This window comes from Prionailurus viverrinus, chromosome D1, assembly GCF_022837055.1.
Source record: "Prionailurus viverrinus isolate Anna chromosome D1, UM_Priviv_1.0, whole genome shotgun sequence".
Taxonomy (NCBI): Eukaryota; Metazoa; Chordata; class Mammalia; order Carnivora; family Felidae; genus Prionailurus; species Prionailurus viverrinus.
Genome location: NC_062570.1, coordinates 57,465,470 through 57,486,005, shown reverse-complemented (window position 1 = coordinate 57,486,005; position 20,536 = coordinate 57,465,470). Strand labels below are relative to the sequence as shown.

At 39.4% G+C, this 20,536-nt stretch overlaps 1 protein-coding gene across 3 annotated transcripts in view; it reads left to right on the top strand.

The window, feature by feature from the left end:
- The first annotated feature begins 1,759 nt into the window (after nt 1-1,759).
- Nucleotides 1,760-20,536, top strand: part of RNF169 (ring finger protein 169) — a 108,221-nt gene continuing 89,444 nt past the window's right edge. For all 3 annotated transcript variants that reach the window (XR_007156252.1, XR_007156251.1, XM_047877967.1), the window contains exon 1: nt 1,760-2,283. Coding sequence is in view for 1 of the 3 variants with exons in the window: in XM_047877967.1 (XP_047733923.1) it covers nt 1,782-2,283 (502 nt within the window). In the remaining 2 variants the exon portion in view is untranslated. The remainder of the gene's footprint in view (nt 2,284-20,536) is intronic.

Here is a 20,536-nt window from a genome sequence, read left to right as displayed (position 1 = left end):
ATGGTAGTTAGTTTGATCTCTGGACCACAGGCCTCCTTGTCAGAATCTGGGCAAAGCGCCTTCAAGAACCTCAAGTGGGGAGTGAAATGAGGAGGATCCCTGGATAAAGGACAGTCCAGCTGAAGCCATACTTCTGTGTTTGCCAGGATTCTGACTGGGCCTCTGTGCACACAAGACCTTGTTTCAATTACTCATTGACTCTTCTTCAATTCTTGACTGTTCTTTAACCATCTGGTTCTCATCTTGGGAATCTACTTCTTTCTTTTTCCTGCTCTCTGACTTCCACCAATCACTCTGCCTTGGATTGTTTTACCACCAGTTCAGACACTGTTTCTGGGCAATGGAAACCCAGGGCCTCTGATGCCTTCCATTACATTATGTTGCCTTTTTTGATTTTGCTCTCCTTATAAAACTTGTGCTTTCTTATAAAGATTCCCAACAGGAAATGCCATTTGCTTAATGTCCTCCTGCTCCATATCTACCTTAGTGCAAAGAAAGCAAAGGGTAGGAGAATTGCTATAGCAGAACCATTTTTTCAGAAGGGAGCCATTCTTTCTCCCATACCCTCTGCATCCAGGGGAGCTGGCATCAAAGTCACTCACTTGGTGACTAGCCCAAGTAGGAATGACATGGTAAGAGCTGTCCTTTAGGAAGCAACTCTAAGAGCTGTGGAGCATGGGTTGGAGGAAGAGAGGCTGCGGGCAGGGAGACAACCTACTGCAACAGTCTAGGTGAGAGATGATGGGACATGAATTGGGTGGTGGGAATGGAATGAATAGGAAAAGATAGGTGGGAAAATAGTCACTTTGGTGGGAGAAGTGGCAGGATTAACAAACTGACAGATGTGGTAGATGAGAGAAATGTAAAGAACCCTAGGTTTAGAGCTTGAGGAACTAGGAGGATAGTACCTTTAACAGGATGAGGGAAATAAGAAATACGCTGTTTTTGAAGGAGGGTGGAAGACAGTGACTTGGGTTTTGTACACGAGGGATGCAGACATTCAATATGATGTTTCCATCAGGCAGTTGAAAGTGCAGGGCTGGACTCAGGAGGTCTGGATGGCCGGTATCAGTTTGGGAGTTTCAGCTGGGAGAAAGTGTGAGGTGAGAGTGGGGGCACATGGGGCACACCCAAAGAGAGAGGAGGACTGAGCCTAGAAGAAAACGCAGGCTTAAGCCCCAAATAAGGGGGAGGGATCGGAGGAGTCTGGGAAAGGGCTGAGGGGTTGAGAAAAAACCAGGAAAGTCTGATTTTGCCAGCCAAGAGAGGGGAGTTCCAGGAAGAGACGTGAATAGGGAAGATATGGAGATGAGAACTGACAAGAAGCTGTTATTTTTGGTAGTTAGTTGCTGGTCACTAAGTAGGCCTGGTCACAACAGCTACCCTTTCATGAAATGAAGCACTGAGGGAACGTTCTGGATAATTCACATAACCCCCCACTCACTTTAGCCTTAGTTATCAAGGTAGTGCAGGATAAATGTAATTACTTCATAAAGTTTAACATCGCTCAGAATTTCCAAATCCCCTCAGTCCTCAACTTCACCAGGTTCGATAAGAGGAAATTGCAAAAACTGGAGGGCGAGGCTGAGGACGACATAGAAGGTAGCTAATAAATATTAATGAGGTTTCGCCTCCCGCCAATCGGGCCCGGGGAGAACCTTCTCCCGGCTCATTGGAGCCCCGCCCCCTCATAAATATGTAGCCGGTACCGCCCGCCGCGCACTGCCCCGCCCTCTACTCTTCTCCCTCGCAACGGACTCTCCCTTCAAACGGGAAACAAGATGGCGGCGGCAGGTCCGAGTACTCGGGCCTCTTCCGCGGCGGCAGCGGCAGCTCTGAGTCGGCGGGGCCGACGGGGCCGCTGTGACGAGATGGCGGCAGCCAAGACTGGGGCCCCGGGCGCGGCCTCTGGTCCCGCGTTGCTGGTGTTGCCGCCGCCGCTGCTGCAACCGCCGCCACCGCCGCGGCCGGAGGAGTCGGGCTGCGCCGGGTGTCTGGAGACCCTGGGCGAAGCTGCGGCCCTGCCGTGCGGCCACTCGCTGTGCCGAGGCTGCGCCCAGCGCGCCGCCGACGCAGCGGGCCCCGGTTGCCCGCGCTGCCGTGCCCGCGGCCCGGGTTGGGCCCGCCGTCGGGCCCGCGACGACGGCCAGGCCGACGCGGAGGTGCAGAGCGAGCGCGCCCGCCGCGGCCAGCCGGAGCGCTGCCGCCAGCGCCGGGACGGGGGCGCGGCCGCCGCGGGGTCCAGGCCGGAGCAGGAGCCGCGCGCCGCGGCCACGGAGCCAGGTGGAGCTTTCCCTCCTCCCTTTGGGGGTCTGGAGCGAGGCCGAGCGCGCCCGGCCTGGCCTGGTTGGGGGGTGGAGGGTCCCAGGCCGTGCTCGAGCGGCTGTGTAGAGTTCGCGTGGGGTTGGAACTGGGCTCTGTCCAGGCGCATCTGTTTCTGAATTTTGAACTTCAGAATGAAGTACGGGCACGATGGATTTGGAGGGGCAGTGAGGGGATCTCGCGCCTTACGGAAGTTAGAAGTTTGGAGGGAAACAGCATTCTTGGAACAAGTTAGGGCCAGGTTGGAATGGTGTGTGGGAGAAGGGTTCCTAACTTTGCAGGAGCCCTGGAGGATCAGAGAAGTGCTTGGTTTCGTGTTGGGTGAAGAACTTGGGGTCGAACTGCGTGTAGAGAAGTGGCTCCTGGGCCTAAATGGATTAGTGAGAGGTATGGAGTATCCGGAGTTAAGGGGGCGGGTTGAATTTGAGGATGTGAAGAGAGCTTTTCAGACTAGAGTGTGGAGTGGGTTGAGAGAATGAACTCACAAGCGCAATTTTCACAAAATCTTGACAGAGCCTCGCACATCGGGGTTATTTATATTTATAAGTAATAACTCCAAAAATGAATAAGCTGTCCAGTAGTGCTCGACAAAAAAAAAAAAAACAAAAAAAACAAAAAAAAACCAAACTTAAAAACAACAACAACAACAAAACTGGGTGGGGGTTAAGTTTCGTAAATGGAGATTGGTTGGCAGGGGCTGCTTCTGTCTCCATGGCTGTGTAGGTTTCCTGCTATCGTCCTGGTAGTTAAAAGTTGCGGGACTGTTGCTTTCAACTTCTTTGCCTTTCGATACCTCCCACAGCCTGCCCCTCTGGTGCTGAGCTTGACGTTGAAAGTGCCCTGTAAAAACACAAAACAGAACTGTGTGTAACTTAGGACTCCGAGACACATCCAGTCAACACAACATCTATGTTCTTTGATAAAAAAATGCTTACCTAGGAGGAGATTTCCAAGAAACATAATTAGGAAAGGCCAGATATTTGCACCTTTTGTGTTGGGAATTCTGCCATTTTTTTTTTTTTTTTTTTTTTTCCAGTAGGGAAAAGGAAGCGTTGCTTGTGTATGAAAGTGCAGTCTCTAGAAACTACAGTTTCCGGAATGCAGTTCTGTTTTGATTAAAGTAGACACCTGCCACTGTCCTAGGATACCTTACTTTTATTTCTTTGTCTTACTTGGCTATATTCCTTATTTTTCCTTTTAAGTTTCACAACATCCTTATGAGAGAGGTACTTTTATTTCCGTTTTAGAGATGAAATTGAGGCCCAGAGAGGTTAAGTAACTTGCCGAAGGGTGAACCCCAATTCTATCTGATCCTTGTTCAGAGTAGGTGAGAAGGCCTCCCCAAACGTCATCTAATTTGTGGGTGCTGAGTGATGATCTCATATGCTCTTTAGTTTGCTTCAAGTTCTGAGATTATGGTAAAAATTTCTCTGGTCTTCCTACTAGTACTATTGATTATATGGTCAAATAAGATAGAGATGTCTGTTCTCATTTATAAAGTCTGGACTCCTCTGTGAAATATCAGTTCTGGACTTTGATTCATAAGAAGGAGTATGGCTTGATAATTTGTGCAAACTTTTTCTGATGAAGAAATTTGTCATAAAGTGTATCAGTGATTAAGGAAAATTATATAAAATGAGATTCCAAATTAGGATCTATTGAATTACTGAGTATCCACCAATTACTTATATGTTTATATGAGGACTGTGATGAAAAATATTTTTCCTTAAATATTCTTGTCAGATCATTGAGTGTATATAATTACAGGCTTATTAAGTCAAATCATTATAGGAGAATATTGCTGAACAGGGTTTGCGAATTATCTTCTAGCTTCAGTGGGTTGTCTGGACTTGTTAGAGTTATATACAATTTTTTAATTTAGAATTTTAATATGCCGTGCATTCACATAATCCAAACACAAATGTAAGAAAGTGTACAATGGAAAGGTTCCTCCTATCCCTTTACTCATTTCCCACTGCCACCAAAGATTCTCATTTATTCTTCCACAGTTTCTTTATGCTTCTACATAAAAATTCAAATATATTTATTTTAGTTTTTGATCTTTTTACACAAAAGGTTGTATATTGTATACATTGTTCTGTAACTAGCTTTTTTCCATATAAAGATACATGATGGAAAGCTTTTCATATCAGTATATAGAAGGTTTCTTCTGCTTACAGCTGCAAGGAATTTCATTGAATGGCTATAACAATTAACTGTCTATTGGTAGACATTTAGGTTGTTTCCAATCTTTTGCTATTATAAAAAGTCAGTTATAAAATTGTTATATACATGTGTATGTGCATTCATATGGAGAGGTCACCTGTAGCTTTCACCAGATTCTCAAAGGGATGCAGAAAGAAAGCTAGGAACCATTGTTTTAACCCAGGTCTCTCATTCTACAGAAGAGAGAACTGAGGCCCAGAAGAGAGTAGAAAGTGACCAGCTAATGGTCATCATGAGTTAGTAGCAGATAAACAAGGACCAAAACAATAACCCATAAATAAGGGCTAAAACATAGCTTAATTCACAGTTAAATGCTCATGATGACTTGTAATAGAGAAAACTAAAAATACCAGTTTTATAAAAACTTACATTGTGTTTTTGAGTGGGAAACAGCAACAGAACTAGCAATTTTAGGTATATTCAGAAGTATGTTGCTTAGCAGTTTTTTTGGGGCATAGTTAGGTTAATTGATAAAAAGAAAGGTCAGAATTCCTTTTTAATACTGGAAATTAAATTTTGTAGTAAATGCACTGGTGCTTAAGTGAAATTCTTATATATATATATATATATATATATATATATATATATATTTTAATTTTGTTGAAGCCCCATGGCTCTTTTGGAATTGAATTGTCTATAATAAGTATAAGAGTTTGTGCTTGTCGAAAATTTTGGTTGTGTTGGTGACATTTTTGTTTTTTACCAGTTTCCTGACAAGCTTTAAAATTCAGAACCTTAAGGACTCCTGTATAACATGTTTTGTTTTATTCTTCTATGCCTTGTCAGTTTGCTTTTGGATATAGCAAACTGTTGCACAGTTGACTTGTGCAACATTGTGTGAAGTCTACTTCAACTTTATGTTCCTTGAGGTTATAGCTCATCGCATATATTGACATAGTATTTGAACCATTTTGAGCAATATTCACAAGTATGTAATGAATGTTTGTGCTGGGCCAGGCACTGTTCTAGGTTCTTGGGAGACCTTAGTGAATGAAATGTTCAAAGATTTCTTCTTCTTGGAGCTTATATACTAAATTTAGAGGCAGTCTTGGTCCATTGATTAAAAATAAAAACTGTAGCACATGGGCATATATAGGTGCTTTTGCAACTGCATTTGACCCTTGAACAACAGGGGTTTGAACTGTGTGGGTTCCACTTATACATGGATTTTTTCAATGAATACATTACAGTGCTGTAAATGTACTTTCTCTTTCTTATGATTTTCCTAACATTTTCTTTTTTCTAGCTTAGTTTATTGTAAGAATAGAGTATATAATGCATATAACATACAAAATATGTGTTAATCAGCAGTTTATATTATTAGTAAAGCATCCGGTCAACAAAGGGCTACAAGTCAAGTTTTTGGAAAGTCAGTAGTTACCGTAGATTTTCAACAGTGCTGAGGGTCGGTGCCCCTAACCCCTGTGTTGTTTAATGGTCATCTGTATATACAACAGCAATACTTAAGTCTCATTGATAATAATTAATGAATCTTAAGAATTAATTTAGTCTTTTGATATGAAATCAAGAGTGACCATTCTAAATTATACTGCTTCTGAAATTGAAACCAAGACCTTTTTAGGATAATTCTTTTTCTTCTACCCTGGGTAATAATTGAAGAGAAAAGCTACACAAAGGCCAATGAGTCCTTTTTATTTTTTTTATTTTTTTTATTTTTTGGAGAGAGATAGAGAACACGAGTCGGGGAGAGGGGCAGATGGACAGAGAGAGAGAATTCTGACACAGGTCTTGATCCCACAACCCTGCGATCATGACCTAAGCCAAAATCAAGAGTTAGACTCTCAACTGACTAAGCCCCCCAGGAGCCCCACCAATGAATCTTTTAAATTGGCAATTAAAACTTAAAAAAATTTTTTTTGTGTTAAAAGCGCGTTTCAAAAATTCAATAGTACCTCATTTATCCCATCCCTTTCATCACCCCTCAACCTCCCTGTTCACTTAGGGTTAACATTATACATTTAAAAAAAATCCTCTTTCTGTGACAAACAAGTAGTTCTGGTTTATTACTCAGTTGGCAGACAATGTTTGCTATGTGTGCAGCCTAAATTGCATTTAGGACTAATGAATAATGAAATCATGTGATTGTAGTGTAAAAGGATAAGAATTTCCCTCAACTGTAGGGATTTGTTGTAAAATGTATAAAATGACTCAACTTTTTATCCTTAATGACACGTACACATATTCCAGAATTTGAGAGTGCCCTTATGTGTTCTAATGCAGGAAACAATTCAGAATGAGATTACCTCGCCAACTAAACACTAATTACCATTAAAGGAATATCTGTATCCTATAGAATTCAGGGTTGAGCCTCAAGAATTTAGGAGGTATTTGGTTTTCTTCTTATCCACTTCCAAACTTCCAGTTAATCCGGACAATTGCCTACCCTTGAATTCATTTATATCTGAGGGGTTTTTTTGCTTTTTGTTTTTGTTTTTGTTTTTGTTTTTTTTTGAGTGTAGGATACGGGATATGTTTGTCAAATGTCATCCCACTAATTCAATGAGCATTTTGGGGGCACATGCTCTGTAAGATAATACAGTAAAAAAGGGGAATAAGACATGGTCCCTGTTCTTTAAGATTCCACAGTCTGGTTGGAGAAACACCTTATCAAAAATATTACAAAGTAGTAAGTGAGGTAAATGCATAAAGCCAACAGAGTATAGGAATGGGATAACTAAGCATCTGGAGGAGAGCTGAGGAATTTGAGCTCTATGCTGAAAAGGTAGGAATTTACCAGGTGAGAGAGGAGGGGATGGCCATTCCAGGCAGAAGAACCTACATGCACAAAGGCATGAAGTCTCTTGGCATATTCAGGGACTGACAGGAAGTTAAATATAGATGGAATGTGGGACTGAAGTGGGAAAGAAGAGAAGGGACTGTGGAAGTTAGATCACAAAGGGCATGGTATGTCATGATAAAATAATTTGGGACTTTGTCCTATAGACAGTACAGAGCCCTTACAGATTTTTAAGTAATGACATCATCATAATGATGTGCTTTAGAAAGAATATTGGTTGGGGTATGGAGGAAAGACATGAATAGAAATGAAGAAGGGAGTCCAGTTAGGGGACTATTTTAGTAGTCCAGGCAAGAGATGAAGAGGGCCTGGACTAAAGCAGTGTCTGTGGGGATGTTTCCTTCCGTCATGCATTAATTTAGTAATCATTTGAGGGTCTTCTGTGTGCTAGGCAATGGAACTGCATATAGAATAAAGCATGATTCTTTCTCTTTGAGTCAGCGTAGTTGGGAAGATTGGTGCACAAACATGCAACTGAAATGTGTAATAAATGCAATTATAATGTAATGCAAGATATCATTGTAGAAGGCAGTAAGGAATATGTTAATGGGGCAAGTTAATGGAGCAGGATCTGGAGACAGATTGCCTGTGTTTGAATTCCAGCTCTGCCATTTATAGCTGTGTGCCATTGCGTAGGTTGCTTCAACTCTCTGTACCTTAGTTTCCTCATTTGCAAATGGGGATAGTAATAGCAAAATCATAATGTTGGTAAGACTAAATAATTAGTAGAATGCTTGTCATATAAAGAACTCAATGAAGAGCTTCCAGCTTGGATGGGTCAGAAATGGCTTCAGTGAAAGGCAGACACTTGACCCTGAGTATTCAGTAGGTGGATGGGGGCAGGATGAAGATGAGGGAAACCGGTATATGCAGAAGTACAGGACTCTGAAATAACAAGGAGACTTCCAGGGATTGTAAGTAGGAGTGGTTGGAGCATAGACTACATGTGGGAGAGTGGGAGGAGATGGAATTCCAGAAATAAGCAGTTACTGAATAACAGTGGACTTTGAATGCCATGCTCAGGAGTGAGGATCCACTGAGGAATTTTAAAGAAGAGTTCCATCTTTGCATTTTAGAGTGATTACTCCTATGGGGTTAATGTAGCAAATGGATTGGAGAGCCCAGATTCTCTTTTAGCAAGAGGGCTAACTGAGATGAGAAGATGCTTCTGCTGCAAATATCCAGAAAAGCTAGATGATATTGAACTAACAATTCTTTTAAAAGAATTCCTGAGCTTGCAGGAAAGACAGGAAAATCTCCAGGTTCTAGAAATAAAAATGGAACTAAAAACCAAAACTTTAGTAAGCTCATGCTATGTTGCCCTAGAGTGGGGGTGAAGGGGTGGAGTGAGGGGCTATTTCTGGTTTTCTATTCCTAGTGGATTGAGTTTTAACCACAGAAAAAGGAACCAAAACTAAGACTTGTGCATAAAACTGGGATTCTTTTTTTTTTTTTTAATTTTTTTTTCAACGTTTATTTATTTTTGGGACAGAGAGAGACAGAGCATGAACGGGGGTGGGGCAGAGAGAGAGGGAGACACAGAATCGGAAACAGGCTCCAGGCTCTGAGCCATCAGCCCAGAGCCCGACGCGGGGCTCGAACTCACGGACCGCGAGATCGTGACCTGGCTGAAGTCGGACGCTTAACGGACTGCGCCACCCAGGTGCCCCTAAAACTGGGATTCTTGATGTGCATTCAGAGTGAAGGGGTGGGCAGAGAATAATCTTCCTACTGGTACAAGCCAGTAATAAGAAATTTTGTCTTGATTTACTTGGGCTCTATGCAGAGAGGAAATGGAGAAAAGAGCTTTCCTGAGAAATTGAAGCGCACGATGTATGCCTTGCTCATATTTGGGATCTGATTTTATATTATATGGTTTTAAGTATCACCATGCTGAGAAATTAATATAAAAGCTGACTCCAAACTAGTGATACCCATGGATCACCTGGAGAAAGGAAAAAAAAAGACTCTAAGATAAGAGGTACTCCCAACTCGCTCCAGAAGAGATTCTTTAAGAAGAGATAAGCCCAACCAAAGATGAACTTATAATTGAATGTGACACACGAGGAAACCATTTTCTAACATAAATGAGACTTAGTAGATATAACAAGCAAGGGGATTCTATCTCCAGGAACTGGGATAGTAGAATAGCAGCTTAAATGATAATTTAAATTGGCACATTTTAAGTGACTAAAGACATTAAAGAATTAATGGAAATCTCAAGAAGTGAGAAGGACATTATGAAACAGGTGCATTTAAAAAAGAGCTATGGCTCAGAGCCTGGAGCCTGTTTCCGATTCTGTGTCTCCCTCTCTCTCTGCCCTTCCCCCATTCATGCTCTGTCTCTCTCTGTCCCAAAAATTAAAAAAAAAAAAAAAAAAAAAAAAAAAGAAAAATGGGGCGCCTGGGTGGCGCAGTCGGTTGGGCGTCCGACTTCAGCCAGGTCACGATCTCGCGGTCCGTGAGTTCGAGCCCCGCGTCGGGCTCTGGGCTGATGGCTCAGAGCCTGGAGCCTGTTTCCGATTCTGTGTCTCCCTCTCTCTCTGCCCTTCCCCCATTCATGCTCTGTCTCTCTCTGTCCCAAAAATTAAAAAAAAATAAAAAAAATAAAAAAAAATAAAAAATAAAAAAGAGCTAAACATAATGAAAAATATAGTCAGGGAGGTTAAAAAAAGCTCAGTGAATAAGGTAAGCACTAGTTTACACGGATGAAGAGAAAATCAGTAAGCTGGGAATTAGATATGTGGAAATCCTGAGGATGCAGAACAGTAGGATAAAGGAAAATCTGAAAGAGAGGTGAAGAGAAATGAAAGGTCAAGAAGACCCATCATCTAATAGTTACAGAAGGAGAAGAATAGAATGTGGGAGACATGGAATTTAAAGAGATGGTGACTTGAGAGTATTTTGGTATTAATAAGAAGACATGAATCCTTAGGTTTTAGAGTCATGAGGCCCTAGAAAGAATTGAATGAACAAAGCAAACAACCCCCACAACTAAACACATTGCAATGAAACTGTAGAACACCACAGGCACTTTAAAAAGCAACCAGAAAGGAAAAACAAAGGAGCAACAGACTGAGAGCAGACATCTTATAACCAAGAGAGGCCAGAAGAAAATGGAACAATGTCTTCTCAGTGTTGAGAGATCTGAATTTTGTATTCAGCTAAGTTATAATTCAAGAGTGAGGACAAAATAAAAATATTTTCAGATAAACAAAAATACAGAGAATTTACCACGCTGTTTCTGAAAGAACTATTATACTGAAGAATATACGTCAGCAAGAAAGAAATGTAATGGGAGAAAATAGGATACAAGAAAACATGGTGAACAAAGAAATGGGTAGGTAAACTAAGTGAATATTGACTCTATAAAGCAAAAATAATTATGACTAATATGTGGTGGTTAAAACCAAAATGGGACTAAAATATCAGACAAGGATAAAATGTAAGCTGGGAGGGAAGGTGATCAGCACTGAAGAGTTCTAAGGTTCTATATATAGTTCAGGAGGATAGAGATATTGATTAACTTTAGGCTCTTGGTCAGATGCATATTAAAAATTTAAGGGTAACCACCAAAAGAAATGGAATGTAAACTTGATCTGCATATATATAGAACCATACACCTCCCAAATTAGAGAATATACATTCTTTTATTTTTTTATTAAAAAATTTTTTTTAACATTTATTTATTTTTGAGAGACAGAGTGTGAGCAGGGGAAGGGCAGAGAGAGAGAGTGAGAGCGAGAGAGCGAGAGAGAGAGAGAATCTGAAGCAGGCTCCAGGCTCTGAGCTGTCAGCACAGAGCCTGACATGGGGCTCGAACCCACAAACTGTGAGATCATGACCTGTGCCAAAGTTGGACGCCCAACTGACTGAGCCACCTAGGCACCCCAAGATTTTACATTCTTTTAAACAAATGTAGAACATGCACATAATTAGGCACAAAGAAAGTTTTAACAGATACCAAAGATTGCTATATAAACTGTTATCTCATCCCAGTACAATAAAATTAGAAATCAGTGACAAATGTAGCCAATCCCCCTCCCAGTCCGTGTTTGGAAATTTAAAAAGCAGAAACAAACGTCTAAATAATATATGGTGAAGAACAAAATCATGGAAATTGGAATATATTTAGAGTTGAGTAACAATGAGATAGTAAACAACTATCTCAGAATCTGTGGAGTATAACTAAAGCAAAACTAAGGAAAATTTAAGTGTCTGAATTATGTTTCATTAAATCTTAAGATGCCATCATTTGTAAGATGTGCTGTCATTTACCAAACAATGCTTTACTGTCACTCAGACTTTTTAACTTTGTACTTACTGAAAGAGTTCTTATAAATTTATTACAGATTTAACGTATCAATTGAGCATATATTTTTATTTATTTATTTTATTTATTAAAAAAATTTTTTTTTTAACGTTTATTCATTTTTGAGACAGAGACAGAGCATGAATGGGGGAAGGTCAGAGAGAGAGGGAGACACAGAATCTGAAACAGGCTCCAGGCTCTGAGCTGTCAGCACAGAGCCCGACGCGGGGCTCGAACTCATGGACCGTGACATCATGACCTGAGTCGAAGTCAGACGCCCAACCGACTGAGCCACCCAGGCGCCCCGACCATATATTTTTAAAAGGAAGTAACATGATAAATTAGAATATTCCTGTGACTTCATATTCAGAGCCTGATTCTTCTAAATCATAGAGGTTGTGTTTTTCTATGTAGTATTGTTTACTGTGTCATTGAGACCATTGGTGATACAGAATTTCTTAAAAGAGTGTTCCACAGCTCTAACCTTTTCTTTTCTTTTTAAGGAAAAGAACTTTTTAATTTAAATTTTAGTTCACACAGTACAATATTGGTTTCAGGGGTAGAATTCAGTGATTCATCACTTAACACTCAGTGCTCATCACAACAAGTGCCCTCCTTAGTATACATCACCCATCTAGCCCATCTCCCACCTCCCTCCCTCTGTCAAATTCATAGTTTGTTTTCTGTTATCTAACATTGTTCTTTAACACTGCTGACACCCATCATGTTTGGATGCTCATGCTTTTTTGAGCTTGCCAAATGGCATCAACAAAATGTTTTCAGATGAGATTTATAGTTCTTCCTCAGATGGCCTTTATAGGCTAATACTGAGGTTACAGTTGTCCAGTCACCAGGGATAACCACAAAATCATACATTTTTTGGTGAGCTTACTCTTTAATTGTGTACATTTATACATAAATAAGCAATGACAGTGCCATCATCACTGCTGCCTGGCTGACAGTGATTATAAGACTTCAACTGTAAGAAACATCCCAATTTCAGAGATGTTAATATGAAGAAATGTAGGTCCTAGAACCTGTAAGATATTTGAGTTCAAGAAAGCCTAAACATTATTGAGTTAAGTGGTGAACCGAAATAGTTAGAAAAGTAATAGCAGAGGGGCACGTGGGTGGCTCAGGTCGTGATCTCACGTTCATGAGTTCCAGCCCTGCACTGTCAGTGCAGAGCCTGCTTGGGATTCTCTTTCTCCCTCTATCTCTACCCCTCCCCTGCTCATGCTCTCTCTGTCTCACTCCCTAAATAAATAAATAAACAAATATTAAAAAAATAGATTAAACCCAAAGGAAGTAGAAGATAGGAAAGAATAAAAATAACAGAAATTAATGGAATAAAAAATAAACAGTGAAGAGGATTAATAAAGCCAAAATCTAATTCACTGAAGGTCGTAATATGAGATTTATGTTATGGGGGGGCGCCTGGGTGGCTCAGTCGGTTGAGCATCTTAACTTCAGCTCAGGTCGTGATCTCAGTGTGTGAGTTTGAGTCCCGTGTCAGGCTCTTTGCTGACAGCTCAGAGCCTGGAGCCTGCTTCGCATTCTGTGTCTCCCTCTCTCTCTGCCCCTCCCCTGCTCATGCTCTGTCTCTCTCTGTCGCAAAAATAAATAAAAACATTTAAAAAAATAAAAAAAAAGGTTTATATTATGGACAAATCTCTGGCAAGATTGGTCAAAGAAAAAGAAAAACAAGAAGGCATAAATGATATTAGGAATGCAACAGGGAATACAACTACAGATGTGATAAAGATATAAAAATCCCATAAATATAGAATATGGGCTTTATGCCATGAATTTGAAATATTGCATAAAATAGTTCACTTACTAAAAACTGCAATCTGTCACAGATTGCTTAAGAATAAATAGAAAATATGAACAGAAATGTAACTAAAAAAGAAAATGAATAGTAAAATCTATCCACTAAGTAATATGTAGATAAAATAAGCAAAATCCAGAATGTGGGAAACTGCAGGATACATGGCCCATTACCACAAATAATGTGAAGAAGAAGGAGGAAGAGGAAGAAGAGGAAGAGGAAGAGCAATAGAAGGGAAACCTGTAGATGAAAAGACATAACAAATTTAAGTGCGTGAATTTATTTGGATCCTGATTTGAAAAACTGTGTTAAAACATTTGATAGGAATTTGAACACTGTTTGGATGTTTGTTGATATTAAAGATTATGAAGTGTTCAACATGACAATAGTTACATATTTTGTAAGAGTCCTTCAGGAGAGATACTAAAATGTTCCCAGATAAGATGATTTGATGTCTGGGATTTGCTTCAAAATCATTCCTTCAAGGGGAGTGGGGAGAGGTAATGATTGGGGGAATAGATGAAATATGATTGGCAATGAATTGATTGTTGAGGCTGGAGGATGGATAGGTTGGGGTTTATTATACAGGTATCTGTAATAAATATTTGGGAATTTTCTGTAAAATAAAAGGCAGAAGAAAAATTCTATCTGCTTAGGATGCACCAGGCACAGGGTTTTACAGGTTCCCCAAATATTGCAGGATGCAGACTATTCCAGGAAAGAAAAGTGTTTTCAGGTTCCTTTTGGAAGGCTTTTACAACTTGATATCAAAATCATACAAGGACAGCATAAGAAAGGAAAAATACAGACCAATCTCATGAATGTAGATTTAAGAAATCCAAAGTGAAATATACACTAATCTAGTAGTGCATTAAAAAAAAAAAAAACTCACAACCAAGTAGCATTTATTCCAGGAATAGGGGTTCAGTTTAACATTATGAATCTAATTCAGTATACAGCATTAATGAACTAAAGGAAAGTAAAACCATATGATCATCTCAATAGATTCTTAAAAGAGCATTTGACAAGAATTTACCATTCATTCATTTAAAAAGCCAGAACACCTGGAATAGAGGGGAACTTTTTCTTTTTTAGTGGAACTTGTCAATAAGGATGATTAGTGAGTGGCCAAGAACACTCAAGACAATTTTGGAGCACATTGCTTTATCAAATAGTAAGCTATTATAAAGCCGTATTAATTGAAACAGGTACTGATGTCAGGATAGTTGGATAACCAGTGTTAAATAATTAAAAAGTCCAGGGGCACCTGGGTGGCTCAGTCGGTTGAGTGTCTGGCTTCGGCTCAGGTCATGATCTCACGGTTTGTGGATTCAAGCCCCGCGTCAGGCTCTGTGCTGACAGCTCAGAGCCTGGAGCCTGCTTCAAATTCCGTGTCTCCCTCTCTCTCTGCTCCTCCCCTGCTCATGCTCTGTCTTTCTCTCTCTCAAAAATAAATAAACATTAAAAAAATTAAAATAATTAAAAAGTCCAAAAAATAAAGAGTTGAGTAACATGCCCTCATATATTTGAATTTGCTAGATAACAGATGGCATTACAAATCAGTGGGGCAAAGATTTTCTTTTTCTTTTCTTTTTTTTTTTAAATATAATTTATTGTCAAATTGGTTCCCATACAATACCCAGTGCTCATCCCAACAAGTGCCCTCCTCCCTCTACCCTTAGTTTGTTCTCAGTCCTTAAGAGTCTCTTATGGTTTGCCTCCCTCCCTCTCTGTAACTTTTTTCCCCCCTCCCGCATGGTCTTCTGTTAAGTTTCTCAAGATCCACATATGAATGAAAACATTATGGTATCTGCCTTTCTCTGGCTGGCTTATTTCACTTAGCATAATAACCTCCAGTTCCATCCACATTGCTGCAAATGGCCAGATTTCATTCTTTCTCATTGCCAAGCAGTATTCCATTGCATATATAAACCACATCTTTATCCATTCATCAGTTGATGGACATTTAGGCTCTTTCCATAATTTGGCTATTGAAAGTGCTGCTATAAACATTGGGGTACATGGGCCCCTATGCATCAGCACTCCTGTATCCTTTGGGTAGATTCCTAGCAGTGCTGTTTCTGGGTCATAAGGTAGTTCTATTTTTAATTTTTTGAGGAACCTCCACACTGTTTTCCAGAATGGCTGCACCAGTTTGCATTCCCACCAGTAGTGCAAGGGGGTTCCCGTTTCTCCACATCCTCTCCAGCATCTATAGTCTCCTGATTTGTTCATTTTAGCCACTCTGACCAGCGTGAGGTGATATCTCATTGTAGTTTTGATTTGTATTTCCCTGATGAGGAGTGATGTTGAGCATCTTTTCATGTGTCTGTTGGCCATCTGGATGTTTTCTTTGGGAAAGTGTCTATTCATGTCTTCTGCCCATTTCTTCACTGGATTATTTTTTGGGTGTAGAGTTTGGTGAGTTCTTTATGGATTTTAGATACTAGCCCTTTATCCCATATGTCATTTGCAAATATCTTTTCCCATTCCACCGGTTGCCTTTTAGTTTTGTTGATTGTTTCCTTTGCAGTGCAGAAGCTTTTTATCTTGATGAGGTCCCAGTAGTTCATTTTTGCTTTTAATTCCCTTGCCTTTGGAGATGTGTCAAGTAAGAAATTGCTGCAGCTGAGGTCAGAGAGGTTTTTTCCTCCTTTCTCCTCTAGGGTTTTGATGGTTTCCTGTCTCACATTCAGGTCCTTTATCCATTTTGAGTTTATTTTTGTGAATGGTGTAAGAAAGTGGTCTAGTTTCATTCTTCTGCATGTTGCTGTCCAGTTCTTCCAGCACCATTTGTTAAAGAGACTGTCTTTTTTCCATTGGATATTCTTTCCTGCTTTGTCGAAGATTAGTTGGCCATACATTTGTGGGTCTAATTCTGGGGCCTCTATTCCACTGGTCTATGTGTCTGTTTTTGTGCCAATACCATACTGTCTTGATGATTACAACTTTGTAGTAGAGGCTAATGTCTGGGATTGTGATGCCTCCCATTTTGGTTTTCTTCTTCAATATTACTCTGGCTATTCGGTGTTGCAAAGAACCCATTTTCAATTGTTGTGGATAGTTAGCTAACCTTATAGAAAACCAGAAAAAAAAATAGATCTTTACCTCATACTATACACAAAAAGTTAATTCCAAGTGGATTAAATGTCAAACCACAAAACTTAGAAAATACTAGAAGTATCTTTATGAAAATGAGGTAGAGAAGGATTCTTCATACAAATAAACAGCATAAAGGAAAGACTGATAATTTGGACACATTAAACACTTCTGTATTATAATGTAAGAAGATAAATCACAGGGTGGAAGAAAATGTTTTCAATGAAATTACCGATTAAAGATTAATATCCAAACTATATGAGAAACCACAAATTACTATGACAGACACCTCACCAGAAAAATAGTGAAAAAATAGTCTATTTGAATAGACATTTCATGGAAGAGGAAAACTGAAAAGCCAATAAACATCTGGAGTTATGCTCACTATCATTGATAATTAGGGAAAAGCAAATTAAGCCAATGATGAGAGGCTACCAGACTGCATAATTTATGATCAATTAATGATAATTAATGGGGACCCACATGCTGCTGGGGAAGTAAAACCCGGTATAACCATTTTGGAGAGCAGTTTGGCCATACCTAGTAAGGTTGAAGAGATATATTCTTTATCTCTTGCCTTGTGGCAATTCCGTTAATAGGTGTCTGCCCTATGTATGAATGTGTATGACATTTATGATATATATTCATGTATATACACCTATACACAATTACAAAGCTTTAAAAAATGATGCTCATTATAGTACTGGAAAGAGTAGTAACAGCTGTCCTTGATAGGAAAAGGGATAAAGGGATAAATTATGGTTCAGGCAATTATTATTTATCTTTCTAGAGAGAACTATTGTTAATAATTATACATTTCCTGCCAGACTTTACTAGCTTTTTACCTATGCCTAAATATTATATATGGCTTTTTAAAAATGATAATTAGTAAAAAGAAATTGTTTAACTTTCTTTTGATATATAAGGGCCAAATTGATGTTTAATCACTTCATTGACTAGGGAAGGTTCTGTTGCCTCAGGATATCACTCACATGTATCCTGTAGTATCTGAAATTCAATACATATTTTCTTTAGGTCCCTTATTCTTGCGGTTCTCTTAAAATGCAGGTACTTTTGAGAAAGAGAACTAGATAAACTTGTTCATATAGGGTAGGGAGGTTTTATCATTTTATGCATTCTTAAAGTTGGGATAGTTTTGGAGAGGGAAATAGCATTTATGGAGTTTACTTTGTATTAGGTCCCATATGTTAGGTTTTATAGTTTACTTGCTAGACATTTATAGAGTATCTAGATGTGTAAGGCATTGAACTAGGTGCTTAAAAAGGGTAGACTTGAAAAGAGCAAGAATGTTTAGAGGAGGAACATTGAAGGAAGAAGAATTATCTTTCATACTTAATAACTGTGCCTGAGTCTATTTTAGAAGATTAGGTTAAAAATAAGTGTCAGACGATTGTGATGAAGATATGTAAGGGAAGAAGAGTGCTGATTAGTCATACTGATAAAGATGGTGCAAGACTGTCCAATTTCAACATCTCACTTTTCTTTCTGGTTTTCTAGAAGAAATGGATAGTATTACTGTGGAGATAGTTGTATGCAAAAGCTGAGCTGGTGTATCCCAGACTGATAACTTTCCATAAGCCTGCTATTAGCTGTTTTGATTTGAAAGATCATTAGTACTTAGGCTAAGTAAAGATTCTGTTTGTTTATCAGATTATCCCCATTCATTGAACTCTTTCGTGCCTATTGTAAACTGACCCTGGGGAACCTTGGAGGTCCTTCTTGGTGACTTTATTAAGAGCAGTTTTGGGAGAGTGGTGGAACAAACTAAGGCCCTAATAGCATGAGTTAAAGTGAGAAAGGAGAAACAGTGAATATATGCACTACTCTTTGGAGGGGTCTGCTGTAAAGGGGGGCAGGGAAACAGGCCAGTACTTGCTGGAGGGCAAGAGCTCAGGAGTTGTTTCTTTTTAAGATAGCTGATATTATGTCATGTTTGTGTATTAGATTTGTGTGTTATCATAGTAGAGAGGAAGAAATTGATGCTGGAGAGAGTAGAGAAAAGTGATGAGCTAAGGTGAGAGAAGATGAGACCTGGAACACCAAGGGGAGATTGATTTTATACATGAATAGGGATATTTCTCCCATTGTGGGGACTACTCATTGCTCTCTCTATATTGGACAATTTTAATGGTTTGAAAGTTAAGTTTTCTAGTGAATTAAAATCTACTTCCCTAGTTTTAGTATTCAAGTATTTAAAGGCCATGATTACTTCTATCTAAATTTTTAGGTTAAACTTCTCAAATTCATTTCTTTGGTCTTCTTCCTCCCTTTCCAAATGTTCTGATCATGCTACAGTACTTAGACTTCTTGTAATATAGTATGCTTTTTGGCCTTTTGTCCCCTATGATTATCCTACCTGGAAGACTCTATCTTCCCGTCAAATTATACTCATCTTCTCAGGCCCAGGTGAAATATTAAGTGCTCTGTAAAATTTTTTTCACACTCATACAGGAGTCAGTTATCTTCCTTTGTGCCACCACACAGCATATGCATCACTCATGTCACTGGATTTCAGTTCCTCATTTGTGTATCTGGCACTGCAGTGAACTCCCTGAGGTCAGAGATTATGTCTTTATGCATTCAGCACTTCATATGGTACTTAGAATGTATTAGATACATAGTAAATGTTTAATGGAGGAAAAAGATTTCTAAAAAAAAAAAATCCCTAAAAGTTCTTGATTATATGTTATGATTCCTTCTGGTTGGTCATCTTTAAATATGCCACTCAGAGATGACTCTCATACTTTAAATAATACCTGACTAATGCAAAGTGTGGTGGGGCTTACTGTCCCTCCTTCTGGATGCTAAATTCTTTTCTTTCTCTCTCTCTCTTTCTCTTCCTTTCCTTCTCTTCTCTTGTCTTCTCTTTTTTTCTAGATCGAGAGAGAGTGAGGGGGAGAGGGATAGAGAGTATCTTAAGCAGGCTGCACGCCCAGTGCAGAACCTGAGGCAGGGCTCCATCTCATGACCCTGAGATTATGACCTGAGCTGAAATCAAGAGTGTATGCTTAAATGACTGAGCCACCCAGATGCCCCTGGATGTAAAATTCTTAATACTGCTAAAGATTGCAGTAGCCTTACTCATACTGAATTTGTCAGCAACAAAACTGGTTTCTTTCCTTGTTTTTTTTTTGGGGGGGGGGCATGAATTACTGTCAAGACATCTTCCTCATCACATGATTTACCACAAAATTTTTAAGCTTGAAGATAACTTATTTCCAATTTTGGTTTGGTTTTTATTTTTCTGAATAGCAGTGGACTTATTTTCCCTTGACTCCCTTCTGTTTTGCCATTTCTCTTGTGTTTTGCTTGTGTTTGGTTCTGTAAAACTTCAACAAAAGATTGGACTTTACTGAAGTTTACCTTTGCCTTAATTATAAAGAAAAGCTTTATTAACTTCAGCTTCCTTCAGACAACAAATTATTTGAAACTTTGGTATAAAATGGTGCTAATGGTATTAAAGATCTTTCTCATTGGTTCATTCTACAAAAATGTTTTTGGCCACTGAGTCTTACACTGAGACACATACCTAGAGACCATCCCTATCTTAAAGGAAATCTTCTAGTTTGGGGAGGCAGAGGCAGCGACAAATAATTATAATACGGGTAATAAATGCTACTACCATTGAGAGAAGTGCAGAAGGTTATGAGGCCTACAGGAAGCTGATGTAATTCTCTCTGGGTTAAGTGGGAAAAGCTTCACAAAGGAGAGAGTGATGGATCAGCTTTGGAAGGAATCACTGTATAGTGAGAAGGAGAAAAACCATTCTGGAAAGAGGAAGTGGCATATATAAAGTCATAGAGGAGACAGGGTATGGCATATCCAGGAATAGATGTCTTAAGTCTGGGGAGGGGAGAGGTATTGCAGGAATGGAAAAATGTGGCTGGAGTGGTAGATTGGGTACTGT